The sequence below is a fragment of the Doryrhamphus excisus genome, chromosome 11, assembly GCF_030265055.1.
Source record: "Doryrhamphus excisus isolate RoL2022-K1 chromosome 11, RoL_Dexc_1.0, whole genome shotgun sequence".
Lineage (NCBI taxonomy): Eukaryota > Metazoa > Chordata > Actinopteri > Syngnathiformes > Syngnathidae > Doryrhamphus > Doryrhamphus excisus.
The window spans coordinates 8,228,810-8,251,234 of NC_080476.1; the positions used below are offsets into that span (position 1 = coordinate 8,228,810).

The window sequence follows — 22,425 nt, forward strand, 5'->3', positions numbered from 1 at the left end:
CAACAGAAGCCAGGCGACACTGAAACCAATTGGAAACGCAGGATGATTATGATGCTAATTTTCAGATGATATTCACTAATATTGAAAACATGATTTAAAAAACAGCAATATCCAAGTCAATATGTCCCTAGCTGTCGTGAACAGCTAAGGTGTGACATTAGCACATGACATCATTGAGGTCACCTTTTCACATTTACAGAAAAAGTCCATATTGTTGAATGGACAAATACAAGACACACAATTTGGTCTGTGATCAAGCTATAAACTTAGGTTTATAGTCTATAAAAAGTTGCTATAAAGAACAACTGTGTTCCAGTGCAGTCCTGTACCTTAGAACCCACTGTAATAGAAGCTATTGTTCATCAATAAATACTACATGCTAAAGGGGCCTCATTAAGAACACCTTCCAGAATAGTGAACATTAGAGCAATACTACAGCAACATCAGATGTGTCCTGGCTGGACCACTAACATCATATACCACCACCACGTGATCCGAGGTTGCCATGACAGTTACCGTAATACCATTATTACTAGTTGGTGTGCCATGCAACATTCATATTAGGCTGATATTACATCAACATTGTTATGTATTTATACTGAATTGTGACCAATGGAGATAAATACATCTTTTTATTGCCTCTGATCCAAACACACAATCTTGACATCCAATGTACTGTATTGTTGTACAAGCTGTAAAATGGTCCATTACATATTGTAAATAAGTAAAAAAAAAACAAAAAAAAACATGTACAAGTCTGGAACTGGGACATAACACTGAGCATGTCTGTTTATTTGGCAATGACCATCAAACCTGCCAGGGTTTGATCCACTGGGACAGACAGAGGTGGGAATATTTGGCAACATCATTGGTCCTCAACAGGTTGCACTGAGGCAAGGTCATGTGACACACCATTAAACAAAGGGTCCTTCCGTACCTTATTCCACCTGACCCCATGCTCCATCTCAGATATGATAAGAAGACACACATGAGCCAATATAAATAATACCATCAACAGGAAGTAAATATGCGATTGGCATTGGTTGGCAAATCCAAATTTCTGTTCCCAGTGAGAATGTTTACAGTACTGTTGCATGGTGTCAATTAAGAGATAACACATTCAAGCATTTCCATTGTTGTGCTTTTGGAGTGACAGCAACATATCAATCTTCACTGGTGTCCGTCCAACTGTCCACTGCCCACTGTCCAGTGTGGCTTCTTTTGAGAATCTTTATATTCAGCAGCTGGATTACCTGACAGAAGGAGTGCTAGCTACGCACAAGTGGCTAGGCTTAGTGGGAAGAGGGGGTTTGACGCCACGTGAGGGTGTGTGCGTGGGTGTCGGAGGGTTATCGATGCTGAAGGTTTTCATCAGTTGGGCTACTCTGCCCCGCCCTGCGTTGGATGGCGTGCTCCCTGATGATACCACCTTCAGTGAGGTCGCCCTGCCGGGCATATTGGACGTAGCGTCTGCAGAAAAACAAGACAATATTTTGTTTATGAAGACCCTTGGTGATGTCATGGCGTCGACAAAAACCTATAGCATAGCACTATGAATGCTGTCATTTGGATGCCAATCTGGCTTTTAATAAAAATAGCATCCCTGTAATTGCAAGCCCTATGTCAAAAATGAATAGTGGGCCAGTCGTGACAACTCATTGGTGGTAATGCTACTGAGCCTGAAATCATTTGTATACATCCAGTGGAACCTCGTTTAGCGCACGGCCCAGTTTCCGCGTTATTCGGTTAACACACAACATTTACACTGATATTTTTCCTTGGTTGGTATACATAAATTCATTCTAAGTGCATCTAAACATTTAAGGTTACTTTTACCTTCATTCAAGTCATGACTGTTCCCAAAGACATGATGTGGCAGCGAGACACCACACGGATGCCACCTCCCTGTTTTCCCATGAGTTAGTTCTTGAATTCAATAGGGTTTCTCATGTTCCTTTATCAAAACGCTGGCACCTGCAAATTTTTTTGGGCTCCATTTTGGGTTACTGAAGTGAGAAACGCTATTGAATTCAAAAACTGACTCATGACAAAAAAGGAAGGTGGTGTCTGTGTGCTGTCTCGCTGCCACATTGTGCCCTTGGGAACAGTCACTTCAAGACTCACGTCTTCAATGAAGGTTAAAGTAACCTTAAATGTATCAGTTTCATTCATCACTTGTATGTATTTATCTACACTTTGAATCGTAAAACCATAAAAACCTGTTTTTAAAAACATTTTTGGCTCTCTGTAATGGATTAATGGGATTTACATGATTTCTTAAGGGACAAAGTATTTAGTTAGCATTTGTTTTGGTAAAGTCTGATAAGTAATACAGTCAGACTGCATGGAGTTGCTATTTCAAGCTAACATTTCTATCGCTGAACTGCTGTACAAAAAAGGGGGAAACATTGTCAAAACATACACTCCTACTGTATTCTCACACCACTCAATGCTCTACAAAATAACACCGTAAAGTTACAGTGCATAAGTCAAATCACCCTGAAATTTGGTATACAGAAAGATTGGTTGAAAAACCAATCTTTCTGTATACCAATGGCCGCCATCAAGCAAAACATTTGTTTTTTTACAGGCGGTTGGGACAAGTAATTGTCCATTTATTGACCATTTGTCTATAAACCTTTGAGGATATTTGTATTACATGTATGCTAGCGTGTCTTCCAAAACATTTAGAGCACAACCCATAGGGGGCGCCACAAATGTAATTTACACAAAACAAAACAACTTTTACTGACACAACTGCAACAGCATAGAACATTAAAAGTCGGTTAACACTACTCTATCAAATATTTTTGTGAATATGCACACAGGCTGTTCTTATAACAATAATTCTTACAGCAACTCTTATCATAAAATTCCCATGTATCTTTCCTCACGCTTGTGTTTTTTTTTTAGTATTGCACTATGGCTAAGCAGAGGTCATCCTCCATGGAAGTGCAGCAAAGACACAGCTGGCCATAGTTTGTGTATGTGTGTGTGCTCGCTGAGGTAGTGTGTTTGGGAGAGGGTGTAATTGAGGGAGGAATGGAGGAGGAAAAGCGGGGAGGGAGGAAGCGAGAGGCAATGGAGAGCAGACAGACGCTGCTCAGACACCAGAAGGCTTGAGGAGCCACATATTTTTAGCGTCATCCCCGGGGGATGCAGATATGTGAGCGTGTGTGTGTGTGTGTGTGTGTGTGTGTGTGTGTGTGTGTGTGGCGAGCACACAAAATAGAGCGACAAGCATGCGTCTCCATCGTTGGGGATTTAAAGAGACACATTCTCACGCTACACAACAACAACACGCACTCTCACACGGCCCTCCCGCTCACTGATTCGGTTATGTGTGTGACCGATCTGACTAACATCTCGCCGTCACACATAGCCAAAACCACGCCAGGCAAAAACCTTCCTGTTTATTGTTGTTTACACTGCTTTTCCCTCCCCCCCCCCCCTTCTCGCCCGTACGTGTCCATCCGTCTCGCCCCTGCCTTCCTCTGACCTTTGACCCCCTCCCAGTTCCTGTGTTAATGTCCTCTCGCCGCGCTGCGTGGGCCTGCCTCTGATTGTCTCGTTGTGTTGTGCGGTCACCACGGAAACCTTGGGCAGGCTCCAGCGATTGAGGCTGACACACATTCAGGCACGCACCAAGGCGGACGCTCACGCGGATATGCACGCACGCACACACACAGAGTGGCGGTCAGAGTGTGTTTTCTGTGCTCAGAGCCTTGGTGCAGGTCTGAGTGGAATGCTTAATAAAGACCGAGAGAGAGAGGGAGCGACAGAAGCAGTGTGTGTGTGTGTGTGTGTGTGTTTTTGGCCTCAACTAAGGTGACAAAATAATTAAAAACACACATCCTGTATGCACAACGTAGTACGCTAGTTAACTAATGATAGAAAAAGCTAATAAAAACGCCTTTAAGGCGGTCACCATGCAAGGCAAATACACAAGCATTAAAGTGGACCACAATAAATGCGTTAAATCATTCCATATTGATTATTCTCCTCCAGTTTCAAAATATGCATGGGAGACAAGGGATGGTAGTGTGGGGTGGGTGGTGGTTCTTGGGTAGTGGTTCTTAGTGCCACTGACCAGACTGGCGCTGAAATTAAAGACCAATCTATCTCTTTAAAGACCCCACGTCAAGAGAGAGAGAGTGAGAGGACAGAAGGAGGGAGTTGGGGGGAGGCAGAAGTGGGGCAGAGGGCAGAATTCCCGAGCAGCAGCACGTCTGTGGACAGAAGGGCAGGGTGTGTGTATGTGTGCGTTGGTGTGTGTGTGTGTGCGTGCGTGCTTGCAACTGGGGCCCCTGTCACTTATCAGCACGGGGCTGAGCGTCGCCCAGGGCTAGAGTCGGGAAGCGGCGCAGGAATGTGCGTCCTTTCCCTCTGAAGGTGAGGAGAGATGGAAGGAAAGCCGACCCCGCTGATAAAGGTTTATAAACACACACACACACACACACACACTACTCAAGATGCATACAGATGTTCCACAAGTTTAAAAAATGTATGATCACCACACAAATATAGTGGAATTTCCATGCTGTCCAACATTGAACATTGTTATACGAGCATTAAAAGTCTATGGTAGTAATCACCTTTATTGATTACTGCTACTGTCTCTTCACATCAAGCACAAGTCATTTTGCAGTGTGCATTTCATTCTTTTTTATTGTGGTTGTCGCTTTAGTCATATTGTACTGAGCAGACGGGCTAACAAGACGCATGTACGGCTTTCCTACATTGTTCAAGTTCAATTTCTGGTTCTATGGTTATCATCACACATTCCTCCTTTCACAAAATAGCAAAACAAGGCCAAAACAGGTACGGTAATGCTTTGTTTATCACGGTTAATTGGTTCCAGACCCAACTGTGATAAGTGAATTTATGCAAAGTAGGATTCATTTTTTAAAATATACAATATTTGAGATAATAAAAACCTTCTGAATACAATATTATTAGAGCCCCCTAGACACCTCTATTGTCACTGTTACATTCATATTATCTAATATAGTAGCTATAATCTATAATATGGGGGGTGGGGGTAGCTTGCCATGGGTTATGGATGCAACAGTAGCCTGTGATTATATTGGGAATTTTTATTAGGGATTATTGTGCCTGTAAGTCTGATATTTTATGTCTCCCCAAACATTACAGTAAAATTACTGACACCTAGTGACTGGTGTGGAATACTACAACATCTTTGAATGCACATTTGAATGCCTTATTTTTGTATTTTACTTCATTTTGTGGGTGCACGGTGTGCAAGTGGTTAGCGCGCAGGCCACAAAGCTATAAGATTCCACCCTCGGCCATCTCTGTGTGGAGTTTGCATGTTCTCCCCGTGCATGCGTGGGTTTCCTCCCACATTCCAAAAACATGCTAGGTTAATTGGCGACTCCAAATTGTCCATAGGTATGAATGTGAGTGTGAATGGTTGTTTGTCTATATGTGCCCTGTGATTGGCTGGCGACCAGTCCAGGGTGTACCCCGCCTCTCGCCTCAAGACAGCTGGGATAGGCTCCAGCACCCCCTACGACCCTCATGAGGATAAACGGTACAAAATGAATGAATATAACATTTGCATCTATTTCAACTAATAATAGCCCAAATTCAACCACGACACTGAATGATTGATTAACAAACAAAATTAGAGCGAGCATGGTATATTACTATGCTCCAGCCATGCAAGAAGATGCCATGTCCACCAACTTTTTTGGGTTGAATTCACCCAAATTGTTCAACTTCAGATGTGTCTGGCTCTGACATTTCACTGTATTTGACTAATTTCACCCATTTTTATTTGAGAGACGACTCCAAGCAGGCTTCAGTTCACACGCTAATAAGCTGCGCTGTTGACATTTTATACAGTGCTGAATACGTACCAGTAATCTTGGGTGGAGATGTTTGCTCTCAATGTTACTTAAGGTCACAGAACAGGATGAAAAAGCAGACAAGTATGCTTTGGCATGTGCCCTTTGTCAGATGATGTTCCTGGAATTATGTCGCGCTTCGGTTTCACGCTCATTTAATTGAACCATTTGTTCCCGAACATCTGCTGTTTGCATCCATATGAAAAGTCTTAACGCTGTAGAAACTAAAATATGGATCATGTCACGTTTTACACTTTGCAACCAAAACTGTCAAGATGACTGCTGGGAATTAACATATCCTGGATATACAAGAATTTACATAGAAACGTGTTTTCTCCCCAAGGTATCCAGATGCTGGACGTGGCACTTACAGTATATAAGACAGTAGAAATAAAACTTGGATATAGCTTAGAGTCGTCACTGCACAACTTGTATAGCAGTATGGATTTATAATATCCACTGAAAACAAACACACAGCCATTATTTTCTAAATAGCATGCAACACCAAAATAATTGTGTCTTGTCTACAGAGTGCTGCCGGCACTGAGGTGCTGCGGTTCATTGATGGGAATACGGGTGCACAGCATGATCCTCCTTCCTGTGGAAACTACACCTCCAAGATGACAAGTGCAGTGCTGAGGAAGCTGAAGGTGATGGAGTGGCCGTCTACTCCGGACCTGAACCCAATCGAGCATTTGTGGGGCATCCTCAAGTGGAAGGAAGGTGAAGGAGCACAAGATGTCTAACCCACACAAGCGTTGTGATTATGGAAGCGGATTCTAGGAACAACCTGCGCAGTTCTGGTGAATTACATGCCAGAGAGGATTAAGGTAGTGCTAGATAACAATGTTGCTCACTAAATGCTCATTTGTGTAACCAGCCATTTAAACATGGCTGGGTGGGAGTTATTTTAGTACAGAGTACTGACATTCTATATTGCTCTGCAAGCTGTACACTGGTTAGCATGTAGGCCACACAGTCAGGAGATCGGGAAGAACCGGGGTCGATTCTCCGCTTGGGCATCTCTGCATGTTCTCCCTGTGCATGTGTGGGTTTTCTCCGGGGACTCCGGTTTCCTCCCACACTCCAAAAACATGCTAGGTTAATTGGCGACTCCAAATTGTCCATAGGTATGAATGTGAGTGTGAATGGTTGTTTGTCTATATGTGCCCTGTGATTGGCTGGCGACCAGTCCAGGGTGTACCCCGCCTCTCACCCGATGTCAGCTGGGATAGGCTCCAGCATACCCATGCGACTCTAGTGATAAGCGGCATATATTATATTCCAGATACATTTCAGGATGAACCTAAAATTTACTGTTGTCACGTTCAACACTAAACGTTCTTATATAGTAGCTAAAAACACAATGTTGTGAGTTTATTCCGTCCCTCTGGTTCTGTAAAAGTATTATTAGCTAGTCACGGACCATTGAAGTGCATCTGTTGCAGTAGTGACCCATGTCACAGGTCACACTTCCTGTTCAGGGGAAACAGGAATGGTTGTCATGACCCACATGCAAAAGCAAACAGCTGAGGCACGAGCGTTTGTCGGCCACCTCTTCCCCTTTGGAACGAGCTTCCTGCCATTGTCAAGGACAGACACTCGCTCAGTATTCCCTGTCCGGACTGGAGACACATTTATCCGTCTCTATGTGTCCTGCAGCTGTTCTGCTCCTCTCTTGTTATTCATTGAGCTCCCCTAATGTGGGCACGGACACATCTCTTATAAGCTCATCTTTCCTGTGCTTCACATCCGCTCTGTACTTGACAGAATATTGGCAATGGCGCCGTCTGTTCCGCCAGACACAGTGGAGTCAATATCACAAATATTCCAAGGAATTGTTTTTATAGGTGCCTGATATTGGACGGACGTGCAAAGCCAAGCCGCTGTGAATCACACACACAGACAAGAGTGTGTGAGAGAGAAATCGTTGAAGATTGATTTCTTTTCCTGTCCAAATGTCCTTTAAAGTGCTAGGAAAGATGCAGGCTTTTACGCTCAGCTCATCATGACAAACACTAATTTTGTTTTTATGAGGTATTTTAGAGGAAAAACAACTGTAATCAATTAGATTGCAGTTCAAATGTGCTTCTGTTGTTGATCAAACTTTCCATGAATGTGCTGCAGGAAAAGCATTCTTCCAGCAGAGGGATCTAACGGAAAGTGAGGCATTCTCTCCAACTGGAGAGAACCACCCCCCCCCCTACAGTATCACTGTTTTCCACTGGATGGTGCTAATTTCAAACATACAACATCACTGTAAAGCTGTGTCCCATCTATTATAATAGATGCCATATATCACATAGAACAATGTCACATTGTGGAATGGGACAGGAGGATACAAATATTAGCAGCAGCACCGTAGCTATGTGAGCTATTGTGCTAATATTGCAGTTGGACTTCAATGGCCTGTTTGCTGAAGAAAATGATCAAACTTACAACTTCCACGTCTGTAGCCGACTGGTGGAGAGTTGGCAGAGCTCCAGGCTTTGTTTGAAGATGTGTAGCGAAGCCTGTGTTTTATTATTTTTTTTGTTGAAAAGTTTTTTTTGTTTCAACTTGCTTCTAATGCACTTTTCTGGTCAAAAACACAGTGGAAACCTCACACACACTCAACAGGGGCCCCAGAAGCACCCAAAAATGGCATAAAATGCCACAGTTTGAAAATTGTTTCAGGCTTTGTTTGAAGATGTGTAGCGAAGCCTGTGTTTTTTTTGTAAAGAGGTCAATGACATCATCCATTTTCTATATCGCTTGTCCTCATTAGGGCCACCTATCCCAACTGACTTTGCCCGAGAGGCGGGGTACATCAAGACAATCAACCATTTACACAGATGTTCCAACTTGAGATATTTTTCATAATACCAAACTTTAAAGTTCGCATTTTTTGGGCATTCTCACACACACAGTGGTAAATAAAATATATGCAGCCATGACCAAAAGAGCCAAACATGTCACAAATCACAGTAGCATTCATGTTTTTCCGCCCTCCAGGCTGGCCTCATTCTTATTTTGCCACTCCATAAAGATTCCAGTGGACTGAGGTACTGAGGTACTGTTTGGCCAGCACATTAGCTGGAAAATAGGAAATAAATCCTTCTCCGGCTGCAGCACAACCAAACTTTTTCAAGCCAGAGCCGTATTGTTGCTTCAGTGGAAACGAAGCGAGTAATGTCATGTATACACGTTCACACTTTTCATGCACTTTTGTGTTTTCTGTTTTGTCTTTTGCCACGATGTGATGTCTAATTAGGAATGGAATGAAACTATGCTGAGGCAGACATGTTGGAAAATGTGTCTTGACTATCCTAATTTGAAGAAAGAACTCATATCTGCTATCATTAGCAGGATGCCACACATTTCATTTTATGGTACTGACGGACAATGCAGCCTTTATAGGACAAGGGACGATAATTGCTAATAAACCTGAGCCAAAATGGCCGCCACATACAGTTCCTCACAAAAAGGCAGATCTCTCTGAACCAATCAGCAAATAAATGTAATAACAACAAAAATACTTTAATTAAATACAAAGAATTTTCCTCAAAAACAGTTCATATTTAATTAATTTCATATTACCTTGTTAATTTAAAATGTATGTATGTAAACATATATAAAATATAAACAATTGAATACATTTAACACTAACTTTGATTAATATTTTCTTGTAAGCTGGTTAACAAAAAATATTAATTTAAATGTCACTTTTGTAATAAAAAAAATTATATTAATTTACATGTTAAATATGAATATAACTTACTATATTAATATATAAGTATTAAATATGGAATTAATCTAACAAAATACAATTGTGTGGAAGTGGTTGCAGTAAAATCCAAATTTCATTCATGAAGTGTAATACTGGTTTTTCTTCATGACAAGCCATGGAAAATGACGTAATATCTAAAGCACCATGTGATGTGACCCTCGTGCCCTTTCCCATGATGCAATGCCAACTCACCTTTGGCTTGCTGGGGCTCCTTCATCTTGGCAGGGCCTTGGGACTGCAAGGCCCCTTTGGAAGCTGACGTTGTCCCACAGTCTGCTTTGACCACGCCGCTGGGGAGGGGAAGAGTTGGCGCCATGATGACCTGCTTCAGATTTGCGCCCCCTTGTCTTGCGTTGATGGGGCCTGGCGCCACGGTTGCAGAGGCTGGCCTCACAATGACAGCGTTGGTTCTCCTGGGGAGCTTGGGGTTGATGGAGGGCTGGGAGACGGGCTTCTCCTCGATCTCGCTGGATGACTCCTCCTCCTGCTGCAGAGGGGTGTGGGGGTGAATAAACAAGATGACAATCAGTGGTGACAGCTAATTTACATACACGGCCACTGTCATGACTCATCATCGTATCGCCCTTCTCTAATGATGCCACACGGTGAGCACACAAACAGACCAATGACCACTGATTAAGAATTTAATTACGTGTGGGAAGAAAATTATAAGGAGACTTGGAAATCAAGCTGGCTCGCTAATCTTCCTTGCTGATCTTGTGCCAGCTTAATCAGCAATGGGCTCCCAGTTTTGCTTCCTCGTCTCTCTTAATCAGGTCGGAGCAGGCTGTAGAAGCCATTGCAACGGCAGCGCCAAGCCACTATTTTGCAGGAACTAACCCATTCTCCAATAGAAGCTGCAAATTTCAACATTATGCTGTAAATGTTGCACAATTAGAAAATTCATTGAAACCTTTGTGCTGTTTTGAAAGATGACAACCATATAGAACCACAAATGGGCAGCTGTGCAATGATAGTTTTAGGCTTAGAATAATAAACGTAACCTCCCAGACACTGTAATTGATTGTGGTTGTGTGCCACAACAAAATAAAAGCCACACCTTAAGCAGGTCTCACTTTCCACTTCATCACAACATCTCCATCATCAGAGTGAGTAGTTTTAATGTAATTTTGTTTCATACGGTGCATCATAGTCATTAACTTAGGTAGTTAGAATGTTGTATTCTCATGTTAAATTATGCCAAATTTTCAAATAATGAGGTTTGTGCATTTGGAAGTGAGCCCTGAAAGTAGTTTGTGATTGCTCAAAACGCTCGGTTTGAAAAGGCGTGGTAAAACTGCCCCTTTGTGATGTCACAAAGGGGTGGGCTTCCTTGTGTGGTTCATAGCACTTTGGGCGTGTGACCAAATTAAAACAGACTGTTTTGGCAGGAAGCACAAATCAAAGGAAATACAGCTGGAATAGGTGCAGATTCTGGAAAATCTAAAAGGTTTTCTGTGCGGGTTATTGTGTGTAGCTGCTCTATAGGAGACCACAACTTAATACAAAGGGTTGGTAGACACAACATTAGGGCTTCTACTATAAAATGAAGCCAAGTTAAAGACAGATGAGCGGGAAATATATTTTCACTCATATGACAATTAAAAATTTAATTTAAAATTGATTCTAGGGAGAAATGTTTTGAAATTTGAACAATTTGGATGGATAGTGCTTGATCTTAAGAGTTTCCCTTGTATTAGTAGAATATCTTGGGTCTTTTGTGTTCATAGCAGCATGGGTTGCTGGGAAATGTGCTGCAGTAGGAAGGAACAAATGAGGGAGTTTGCTTCTGTGGCAAAAAGCCTGAGAACAGCAAAGAGCTGGACTTGCCCAAAACCTCTGGAGACGTTCCCGCAATCCCATCCATCTGCGAATGACACGTCCCTCTAATTCCCTGATCAAGTTTATCAACCATCTGTTCGAGGGCGGCCTACATATTCCACCCTGAGTCTTGCGGTTCAGTTTCTCTTGGCTCTCTGTTTGTCACCTGCACGCATATTCGTGCACGTAAGACAGAAAAATGAGGGCGTGTGAGAGACAACCAGCCCAGACTTTAATGGGGTTGCGTTTGCAGCTATGGAGGCTCTACAAATGCAAACAAATGTTGTGAGAACGATGATATGCAAAGAGGTGGCGGGAGTGAGGGGAAAACCCGCTTCCTGTTACTCATTAGCAAGTAGGAATGACCTGAAAATTCCCCACTAAAAAGCCTTTATAAATGTATCTCCTGCATATGAGACAAATAAAATGTATTTCCAATATATATGAGAAATAAAACATAACAAGTGCATCTAAAAAGCTTTAAATTGTGCATATTTTATCAAAAAGGGTGCCTTCAAGTACCTTCTGAGCAGCTGAGGATGCTGATGAGTGCTCACTCACTGACACCTGTGGGTGCAACAAAGACATTACACGAAGAGTTAGCGAGCAGCCGTGACGCAATCCAGGCACTGGGCTGGCAATGACATCACGTACATACGCCAACTCACCGGTAGGGGGAGTAAAGTGCTCTCCTCACATTTTGCCTGCTGGGAAGAGACAAAACAATACAATAGTTAAAACATACAAATATATCTTATCCTATAGTGTCATTTATCTTTCTGTTCATTAAAGACAGTAACAATAGGCATACTTCAGGCATAATTTCTAATGGCAATTAATCATGCAAAAGTAATCCTTTGACAGTCCTAACTGTATTTATTTTGAGTAGCAGCATTAGCGGTAGTTTATATTGTGCTAAAAATAAATACAAATATATGTATTATTGTGATTTATGATTAAAAAAAGTAGTAGTAGATCATTACAGTTGTAGTAGTACAATAGTAATAGCAATTTCTTATTTGTTATTACTGTTGTAGTACTGGTTCAGAGTGCTATTATTTGTTATTGCATTGTACTAGTACTGTACTGTTCAAATACTACTAATTAAACATCACAATTATTTTACAAAGAATAAAATAAACATTCATTCATTGATGAATTACAGTAAAATTAAAATAATAATAAAGAAATAGGTCTTCTTATTGTTGTTATTAACAATCAGACTAATGTTACTGGTAGTCGTAGTCGTAGTAGAGAGCCAGAATCAACACATGCCCGCTTGTGTTCACAGGTTGTCATGACAACTCCCTTTTTTTCCTGGTTATGGTGAAAAAGGAGGCACCTCCAAGTCCAAAATCAGCAACTCCACAAATGACGTGCCTTAAAATATCACAGGGCCACGTGCTTATTTGAACTACATACTGTACGTATGGGTGACTTGTACTTGTGGTTGAGTGGTTTAGCCTGGTTAAGCCTAAATATACACTTTTGCACATTAGGTCAGAGAGAAATTGTTATATTAGGAATGAGAATGTTATATTGAGAACATGAGGATATGTGGTTAAGTTCAAGAGTAAGAACTGTTTTTTTTCCAGGGAAAAAAGTATTGCGATAGTGTGATAACTCTCTAGACTGGATTATTTGCCTACCTTTACATTCAGAGATATTTCAGGTTGCGTCTGACAAGGCACATTTTCTCTCTCAGTCGTGACTTCTGCATTTATTTTGCTCTTCAAAATGGTTTGATTTCTGCAGCACAAAAATAAAGAAAAACAAACAAACTCAAGACAGTTGCTAAAACCTTGCATGCCGTAAATGCCTGTGAAATGATGTATGATGATATATTACACTGTGTTGTTGTGTCCACTGGGCGCTTTCTTTTCTCCCAATCCTGAGCAGATGAATTTGGAAGTCAGTTCGTCCACTTCCCCGATCACAATGACAGCCACGTCTCCGTCACGGCCAAGCAGCCAGCTCACATTCTTGCTGTTGGCTGCCAGGAAAGACACCACGTGTGAGAAACAATTACACAGAACATGTTTGTAATTATTGTCCTTGTAAAACTCTACTGCACATGTAGCTAAACCAAAACATGAACTAGGTAATATTGTTTTTGTTAATGCTACATTTGTATGTTATGTTGTAATTCTAGGACATGGAGCGTAAAACACACATTCAGGCAGGGAAGACTACAGTATTGTATGTGGTGCCTCATTACTGTTACTTTACATTACAGCAACAGTGATAATTTAATGGGATGTCATTTATATTGCTCGCTTCTAAATGCGTCGCAGGAAGTCAATTATTTTCAATCACGCAGAAATAGTTTTACGAATGTATGTTTATTTGTGCCTAATTATTTGGCATATTTGGAGGTGTTTAAATCGCTAATGCTAATCTGTAGCACATATATGGGATTTGCAATGTAATTCACCATCGAGCAAGCATTTGGTTTATGTTGAATGTCACAGAGAAATAATTTTTCTGAAGTTATGATTGACATGTTTTATTTTTGTGTGTTCACTTTCATAAGTAAAGACCGAAATGGAACTCATGTGGAGTCTTTAATGCGTAGCTGATGTCTACAGTATCGGCAGAGCTAGCATGTAGAGGCTAAATGTTAACTGCAGCAGAACAACACTGATTCTCTACAGCTTCTCCTCACAAGTTTCGCAGGGTGGGCTGGAGCCTATCCCAGCTGTCTTTGGGCGAGAGACGGGGTTACACCCTGGATTGGTCGCCAGCCAATCACAGGGCACATATAGACAAACAACCATTCACACTCACATTCATACCTATGGACAATTTGGAGTCACCAATTAACCCAGCATGTTTTTGGAATGTGGGAGGAAACCGGAGTACCCGGAGAAAACCCACGCATGCACGGGGAGAACATGCAAACTTCACACAGAGATACCAGAGGGTGGAATCAAACTCTGGTCTCCTAGCTGCGAGGCCTGCGTGATAACCACTTTTTTTCATTTAAATTATTTCTGATGGGAAAATGTACATGTTGTCAGAATTGCTAAGACAGAAAAAATAATTGATAAACTCTACTTCTCCCTGCTCCTTTCAGACATGTTGAATGGTGCGGGTGAAAATGTAATGTTCCTCAATGTAACTTCATGTTCATGTTCAAAATACACAAAAAACTCCTGTTTGAACCTAGTCAAGAAGACTTGACGAGGGGGGGAAATACATACTTCTACTACTGACTACTGTATTATCTGATTTGGAACTTTCATTACGACATCCTCTAAATGGTGACTTCCAGGAAAAATCCAAATGAAACAAACAAAAGGCTTAACAGAGAAATAGCTGCACTTCCTGTTGCTTAAAAGCATCTGCATAGCCCGCTGCTGAAGTCGGCGTCATTAATAGCGTGAGTGACATGAACTTGTGACACAAGCAGCTGACGCAGGTTGACAAGGTTAAGTGTTGGTTTGCTTCAAAATAAATGAAGTACATCATGGTGAACTGGTTTGGCCAGCCTGGCCTGTGGATCACATTCCAGTCAGGCATACCAGGAGTACTATGAAAACACAAAGCTTGATAAACAAGACACACACAATACAGCTATAAACATGATGCCTTTGACAAGAAGCGATGCAGGAAGTTTGACTTTTACTGGCCGAGTGGTTAATAGCTGATGACTGAAACAACAATTTACCAACATGGGAAACTTTCTGCAAACGGGGAAGGAAAATGTCTTGTCTTTCCAGTACAGTAAATCTCCGGTTTGACACCACAGTTTTCCAATGATGTGTTTGACTAATAAAGTTGCCTAATCAACATGCTTCGTTCATGCTGCGCTCATGCCTTGTCAATAAATTGCCAATAAACCCAATTGACAATTTCACCGATTGTATTGTTTCATACTTTGCACTACTTTGTTTTTATACAGATTATAAATATGGCACTTTTTCATTAACCTAACTTATATTGCAGTATTTTCCTTTTTTGCACAGTGTTTACTTGTGAAATGCATCTAGTGGCATCGCAGTGAAAGAAGCATAATGCACTCATTCATTACACAACATGTGACTCAACATTAGTTTGAGGAAAAAGCTGCTGCCAATATACGTGTTGTTTGATATCAGTATCACAAATGGAATGCAGGCCAATATCAGATATCAATAAGAAAACCAATATCAAGGATCTCGCTATTAATTAAAGGTGTATTAACAAAATGTGGATGGACGACTGCCAGCATTGGATCACACACCCAACACCAAAACATGTGGTACTTAGTTTTCACAATACTAGTATCAAATAATTTCCATCCTGGCAAAGAAAGTGAAAGTGTTCCCTTGCTATATCACAGTTCACCTTTCACCAATTTGCTCTTTCGCAATTTTGCACGTTTTCTTCTAACAGTGTATGAACCTGCATTGTGTGTTGCGTCCTTGTGGTGTATTAGAGTGATCTAAAGTTACCAGTAGAGGGTGTTGTAAAGTCAAGTGAGGGTCGAAGAAGTATCCAGCTGTGTCCGGTTAATCTCAGCCATCTAAATATAGAGCCACAACAGTCCTGATTGGCTGAGGGAGAACTCTCCCATTGTGTTTTGAGTTCTGATTGGCTGTAGACCATTGTTAATCAATTTTGTTTGTAAATGACTTCCTTTCCTGTTGCAAGATCGCTAGCTGTTAGCAATCGTACATGTTGAATGAAGGCAAAAGTTAATGAATGATGGACGAGAAATATGTTTTAACAAAGATACAAAAACGCTACAGATTAACTGTGGCAGGAGAAGCCATGATGAGACCAGTGAATGTGTGAGTCACTTCCTTTCTTGAATTCAGTTTGGCTGATAATTGAAAATCAAACAAAATTTGAACTTTGAGAGTGTTTAAACAAGAGAAAAACAATGTTATTGTTAAATGATAAAAATGAATGCCTGTCTGAAAAGTGTATTAAGTGTATGGTACTGGGTTTTACATCCTTTAACATATATAATAATTGTACAAAAATATAGTTGGCTACTTCAGTTACCGTGGGATATTCTGGGAACCTATCCTCCACGGTAATGAGGGAACACTGTAGTGTCAAAATGAACATCTTCCAAGAATCCTGTAAGAGCTGCTGTGTATGGCTCTGTCCTCAAGTTGCCAAGGAAACAGCACTATCACCATGACGGCAGTGCATTATCGTGCAGAGGTTCTCAACTTTATGCATATGCTGAATTGAGTGTTATTTAGTCCACTGACAAAAATCCAAGTGTGAACACGAATCAGAGAGCACGAAAGTGACCATCAAGTATCGTTTGTAACAGTTTATCAACATCCAAAGAGCTGTTCATAGCAGAACTATACTTTAAATTGTTTGTTTCATTTTGGACAGGAGATACTGATAAAGGTACTGTCTGAGTCACGAGCAGAGCGCCACTGTCTGGCCGTCATACCATCCTCTATGAACCAGGAAGTAGCTGATAACTTAACAGACAGTAAGTCTAAAGCAGAGAAATATTCTGCTTTTCATTTAAAACATCACTACTTGTGGATCATGCGGGCACGACACAAACATGGCCTGCATCAAGTAACCTAGACAGTACTCAAGTCCCATGACCAGAATGGGCGAAAGGCTACACCAGACAGTTTCTTTCTGTGCAAAGAAAACACGCTCATCTCCCCCACAAGGCCACACATATCAAATCTAACTCTTCGTGTTCATACACATACATTTCCTGGCTACTTCCTGTTTAGCCGCTTACTAATTGTTTCAAGGTTTGACTCACTTCCTGTTTTAGGCAGAAAAATGAACCATCCACATTTTGCACAACCTCATCTGATGATAGCCTGGAGTTTTCATCCAGCCTGCTGAGAGCAACATTAGCCATTACAGAGAGACAAAAATGAACTCTCCTCTTTATTCTCACAGCTGATAGGAAGCGCTTTGTTATTGGCCCCAAAGAGACAGCTCACATTGCTGTATCAGTCACAGTTCATGCACCACTTGAGCATTTGAACCACATGCATTGTGAGTGCAAAGCTCCACTTTGCGTACAAGTGTCACACCACCACACATTTTAGAAAAAGCAGACGGGTGAGATTCTGCAGTGTGTCAAACCAGTTTGAGAGCAAGTCATGGAGCCTCGTCGGTTTCTGCCTTTTCCACCGCGACTGTTGCGTCGAGAAAAGAAAATTCCAGGTGACGTCATTCACTATGATTGCAGGATACCCCCCTCCCCACCTTGTCATTATTATTATCAGATATGCGACAAGAAAAACAACATGAATACTGTGAGGAAAGCCTGGAATGTGCTTGTGAATGTTACATTAGAATTGAGTGTGTGATAAAAACAACACCATGTATAACTTTTTGGGGGATTTTCCCACCTACAGATCTTGACCATAATTACACATTTGCTTGTTGACACTACTGACTTGATTACTGTCTGGCGGAACCAACTAACTCCAGCTATTGTTCAAACATCATAATTGCTGACCACCATCGCAGGTAAAAAGGGCAAATAATGAGGACATGGAATAGAACCGGTCTCCAAAAAGTAACAACAACAATGAATGACAAGGATGACAGGTTCCATAACATGGTGCAATGTAATAAAAGAAAACAGCACAATAAGTAAGTACTTAACACATTAATGAAGTGAAGCTGTGGTTAGGTGAGAAGAGTGTAGAGGCCTGAAAGATGCTAACTGATGACAAGGATTGCATGATATCACGAATGATGAGTTGGAACAGTCTACACGCATGAACAAAGTGATTGTGATGGGGCTTCACATTACATTACTTTAGGTCTTATCTGAGGGAGAGAATCAATTGAGCGGCGAATGACAAAAAGCAGACCCAAGTTCAATTCCACCCTAGGCCATCTCTGTGTGGAGTTTGCACTTTCTCCCTGTGCATGCATGGTTCTTTCCGGGTACTCTGGCTTCCTCCCACATTCCAAAAACATACTAGGTTAATTTGTGACTCCAAACTGTTCATAGATATGAATGTGAGTGTGAATGGTTGTTTGTCTACATGTGCCCTGTGATTGGCTGGCCACCAGTCCAAGGTGTACCCCGCCTCTCTTGCCCAAAGACAGCTGGGATAGGCTCCAGCACCCCCGTGACCCTCGTGAGGATAAGTGGTAGAAAATGAATGAATGAATGAATGACACCAAGAAAGCACAGCACGTCAAGTGCTATCTGCAAAATCGACATCATGTTAAATCAATGACCAGCAGAAGCCAATATACCTGTTGTCAAAGATGACAATCAACTGGACAAATACATCTTGACTACAACAAAAAACAACTCACAAAAAACTTGAGGTAAACTAACAATTTAGAATAATAACCTAGATTATGACCAATAGTTATTGCTTAATCTATATCCAAATGTTGACCACTTTGAGGTAAACCCGTCAGATAATATTCACAGAGGTGCCATGTTTGATGCTGACCCTACACTCGTAATGTGCCTCCACTGTCTAGGGACAACCCTGAAAGTCAACTTCATGATGATTTCAGCTTGTTTTTATAAGGTATGTACATTGGCGGACACATCTGTCCTTCAAAATACTTCAGAGCACACCGTCCTCATTTTATTTTGATGACGAGCCAAGACTCACAAAAAAAACCCTTACTTTTACAACCTCGGATAATAAAGTACTAAATGATTGATAATAAAAGGTTATTTTTTCTTGCTTACTTAATTAATTAGCCATTAAATTATGAATGATGCTGATTTTAGTGAAATGTATCAATGTGATGCTTTGATGTCATTATGAGCTTTATGGCTGCGGAGTTACGTCATGCGTTCAAAAAAATGAAAACATGCATAAGTAATTTCTGATGCTAAAGCAACGCGTTGAAAAGAAGGCTACCAAAAAGTGGTACATCTACACTACTACACTATTTCATGTCATTTTCAGTCACGATCCTCATCCTTTCCAACGTGGCCATGTCTCAAATGAGACGGCCCTATCTCATTTAATAAAGAGCAGCTGGAGTGTATCAAGCTCAACTAAGGCTGTCTTTTAGGAAACTTTAAACCATCCAAATGGACTGAGGGATAAACGCTGTGTCTGTGTTGGCAAACAGCTGCATGAGATGACGGCGACCATGAGCTCCATGCATTAAACCTGTCATGGCTGATGCAAGCATGTCCATTGCTCATAGGCTGATTTCTATTAGTGGTGATTCAAAACAACTATGTAAACATTGTCATGAGAACTATGTGGATTGTAAACCTCACACGGATGTTTTCAGGAAGAATTGGTTCTGCTTTAACCCTGTCCAGGGTAGGTTTTAGTGGGTTTACATATGTTTATACTGTATTTCACTTTAAAAACAGTTTCTTACCTAGGTTGTTTTCCTTTTTTCCAGTTATGGTATGAATGAATTATCCGTAATAGACATAGAGCAGGGGTAAGATTAAATAAGTTCCATTCATCTGACTCCTTTCCCAACATGTGTAACCACTTGATGTTTCTTAAAGGAAAGGTTCTATAACATCCCCATCAGCAGGTCCATGAAAAGTGACTTATCTGGCACTTTGACCAGTGATGAGAAACGTAGTGAGTTAATAGGTTTACTTAAGTTTGGATTCTCAAAACAATATGCGCTCATAAGAGTAGATAATATATTTCAATGACAAAAATGCCTCCTCAAAAACAATCGTAAGTTTGGATTCTTAAAACAATATGCGCTCAAAAGAGTAGATAATATATTTCAGTGACAAAAATGCCTCCTCAAAAACAATCAGAAGTTTGGATTCTCAAAACAATATGCGCTCAAAAGAGTAGATAATATATTTCAATGACAAAAACAATCGGGACTTCCAAATCGCTTGGCTTTACTTTCCCTGACATCTTATTAATGCACGCTATCGTGCATTCACATGACCGAGTGGGAGGTACTAGGTCATGGCTGACAGACTACATTACTGATAGGGATGTCATGTCAACAAATCCAAATATCCCTTCAATGTAACTTGTTAAAAGGAAACGGCACGTTTTATGTAGAAGGCTTTAGGTTTCTCATTACATGCATTCATAGTCCCTTTCCAAATAATGTACAATGTTTGTAGAAAGCTAAATAATCAAATGTCTTGCCTGTGTTGGAATTTCAAAGCCGTCATGATCGCCACTTGACGGCAGTGTTGGCTAACCCCCCTAATCCTATGCTTTTATTGAATAAGGAACTTTTTTTCACTAGTATGAACTTCGGTGTCATGTTTCATTGCATTCTTATTTTCGCTCTCAAAGTGGGTGCCTCCCTGCACTGAAAGTATACAAATGACAACGTGACGAGACAACCTACACAATTTAAAGACTTGTACACACTTTCATGAGTTGAAACAGTGTCTGTGTCATCATGCTGCGTCTGCATTTTCCGTCCTGAGAGTCAAGCAGAAGCAGAAGAAACAAAGTGGTGGGTGAGTTGTTACCTTTTCTTGGCTTTGTTCGCTTGTACTCTGCATCCCCGCCTTCTTTCTCCACTTTCTCCTCACGTTCTTTCCAGCGTCGCACTTGCTCCTGGCGCATCTTCAGAAAAAGAGTCTTTTTCTGGTCGTCATTGAGGGCCTCCAGCACATCGGGGTCGATGTACATGTCATTAAGGATCTGCTGCAGCATGGTGATGGCCTCCTTCCTCCTGAAGGATGCTCGTCTGGATCACAAGTCAAGGCGAGTGGACATCCTCATACATGAGAAGATAAGCTAAATCTTCTTTACTGTCGGCTTCTCCCACGCGCTGAGACGTCAGTTTCCTGTCATCATTGGCAGCGTCTATGTACAAAAAAACAGACAGCTGGCGTCTTTCAATTCTGTCAGTTGTCAGCTTGAGCCTGGTAGAGCCTACATCCAGACTGCCCAGAAGGGGAGGAGATTCTTAAGGAATGGGACTGCTTCTGTCATCATCTTAAAACCACCCCCACCCCTACCCAGCCTCCTCCTCTTTCTTCCCCTTCTTTCCTAAACCCTGATTCAATTTATACACAAACTCCCACAAAAAGCAACTTTGTAAATTACATTTTAGCTTGCAAGCTGTACACAGAGGGGTACTTACTTTTAACAAGGGCACTATACCCCTCCCCAAATCACAGCAGGGAAACAATGGCTACCACACAGCCAACAACACACTTGGAGGGAAAGGAAGCTCAAGACTGCAAACCGGTAAAGTCCTGATGGTGTTCACTTATGAACTGGTTTAGTGGCATATATAGGCATCCAAGAAATGGAGAGAAGAAAGGAGAAAAGTGGTAGAAAGAAGCATCAAAAAGAGGACTTTGTTGAGGCTACTCACAGCAGGATGTAGACAGCTGCTCTACAACAGAGTATGCGAAGTAAGCTGAGAGGCTCCTTGTCTTTGTGTGTATGACTGGGCTGATGACATCACAGCATTCCATGATGGCCCTCCCCTCCTCAGTTTGCAACTGCCTTTCTCTGCCGCAAACCGTCTCTCTCTCTCTTTGTTACTACCCTGTTACTGTCTTTGTAGGTGTTTTTCAAAACACGCTGCTTTCCATACAAAGACAGTCATTGATATCATACATCAAAGAGATTGACGACAAAAACAAGAAATCTGGCTTGAGGTTTCGAGAAGCACCACACCTCACCATGGAGGACACTGGTAGTAGAATACCAGTAGCTGTTTTCATCATTTACTAAAAAAAAAAACAAAAGTTGTAACGAACACTCTCACAGCCTCGCCCCACCCATACTCGCTTAGCATCTCCCTCCCCAACCCGAGTCCTCGTCGTTATGGCTGCGATCAGCAAAGTCCGGAAACTGACAGCTTTTTCCAACCACCGATTTACATTTATGGGTGCATTTCTGCATCAGTAAACATTCTGTTTCACAAAACCGCTAACAAAGGCAATACCGCTGGTACATGTATTCAGACCGACTCGGACTTGTTTTGATTCACTTCCGCATTGCCTTCTCAAAACTACGGTGGCCCTGAGAGAACAAGAGGCACTGTAAAGGCCATTACAAACGGATGAGTTGGTAACGCGAT

At 41.4% G+C, this 22,425-nt stretch overlaps 1 protein-coding gene across 3 annotated transcripts; it reads right to left on the reverse strand.

Moving 5' to 3' along the window:
* Positions 1-613: 613 nt before the first annotated feature.
* Positions 614-22,081, reverse strand: zgc:100829 (uncharacterized protein LOC445149 homolog). Of its 3 annotated transcripts, none has more exons than XM_058087671.1 (8): positions 21,712-22,081; positions 20,855-21,194; positions 13,309-13,453; positions 13,110-13,209; positions 12,129-12,164; positions 11,983-12,027; positions 9,832-10,126; positions 614-1,470 (listed from the first exon to the last, which is right to left on the reverse strand). In XM_058087671.1, exons 2-8 carry the CDS (start codon positions 21,039-21,041, stop codon positions 1,250-1,252), a joined length of 1,029 nt encoding a protein of 342 aa, XP_057943654.1. In that variant the 5' UTR covers positions 21,042-21,194; positions 21,712-22,081; the 3' UTR covers positions 614-1,249. The 3 variants fall into 3 exon arrangements, with proteins under 3 accessions (XP_057943654.1, XP_057943652.1, XP_057943653.1); XM_058087669.1 differs by having other exon boundaries at positions 12,129-12,167; positions 21,712-22,077; XM_058087670.1 differs by lacking the exon at positions 21,712-22,081 and adding an exon at positions 21,475-21,683 and having other exon boundaries at positions 12,129-12,167.
* Between the last annotated feature and the right edge of the window lie 344 nt (positions 22,082-22,425).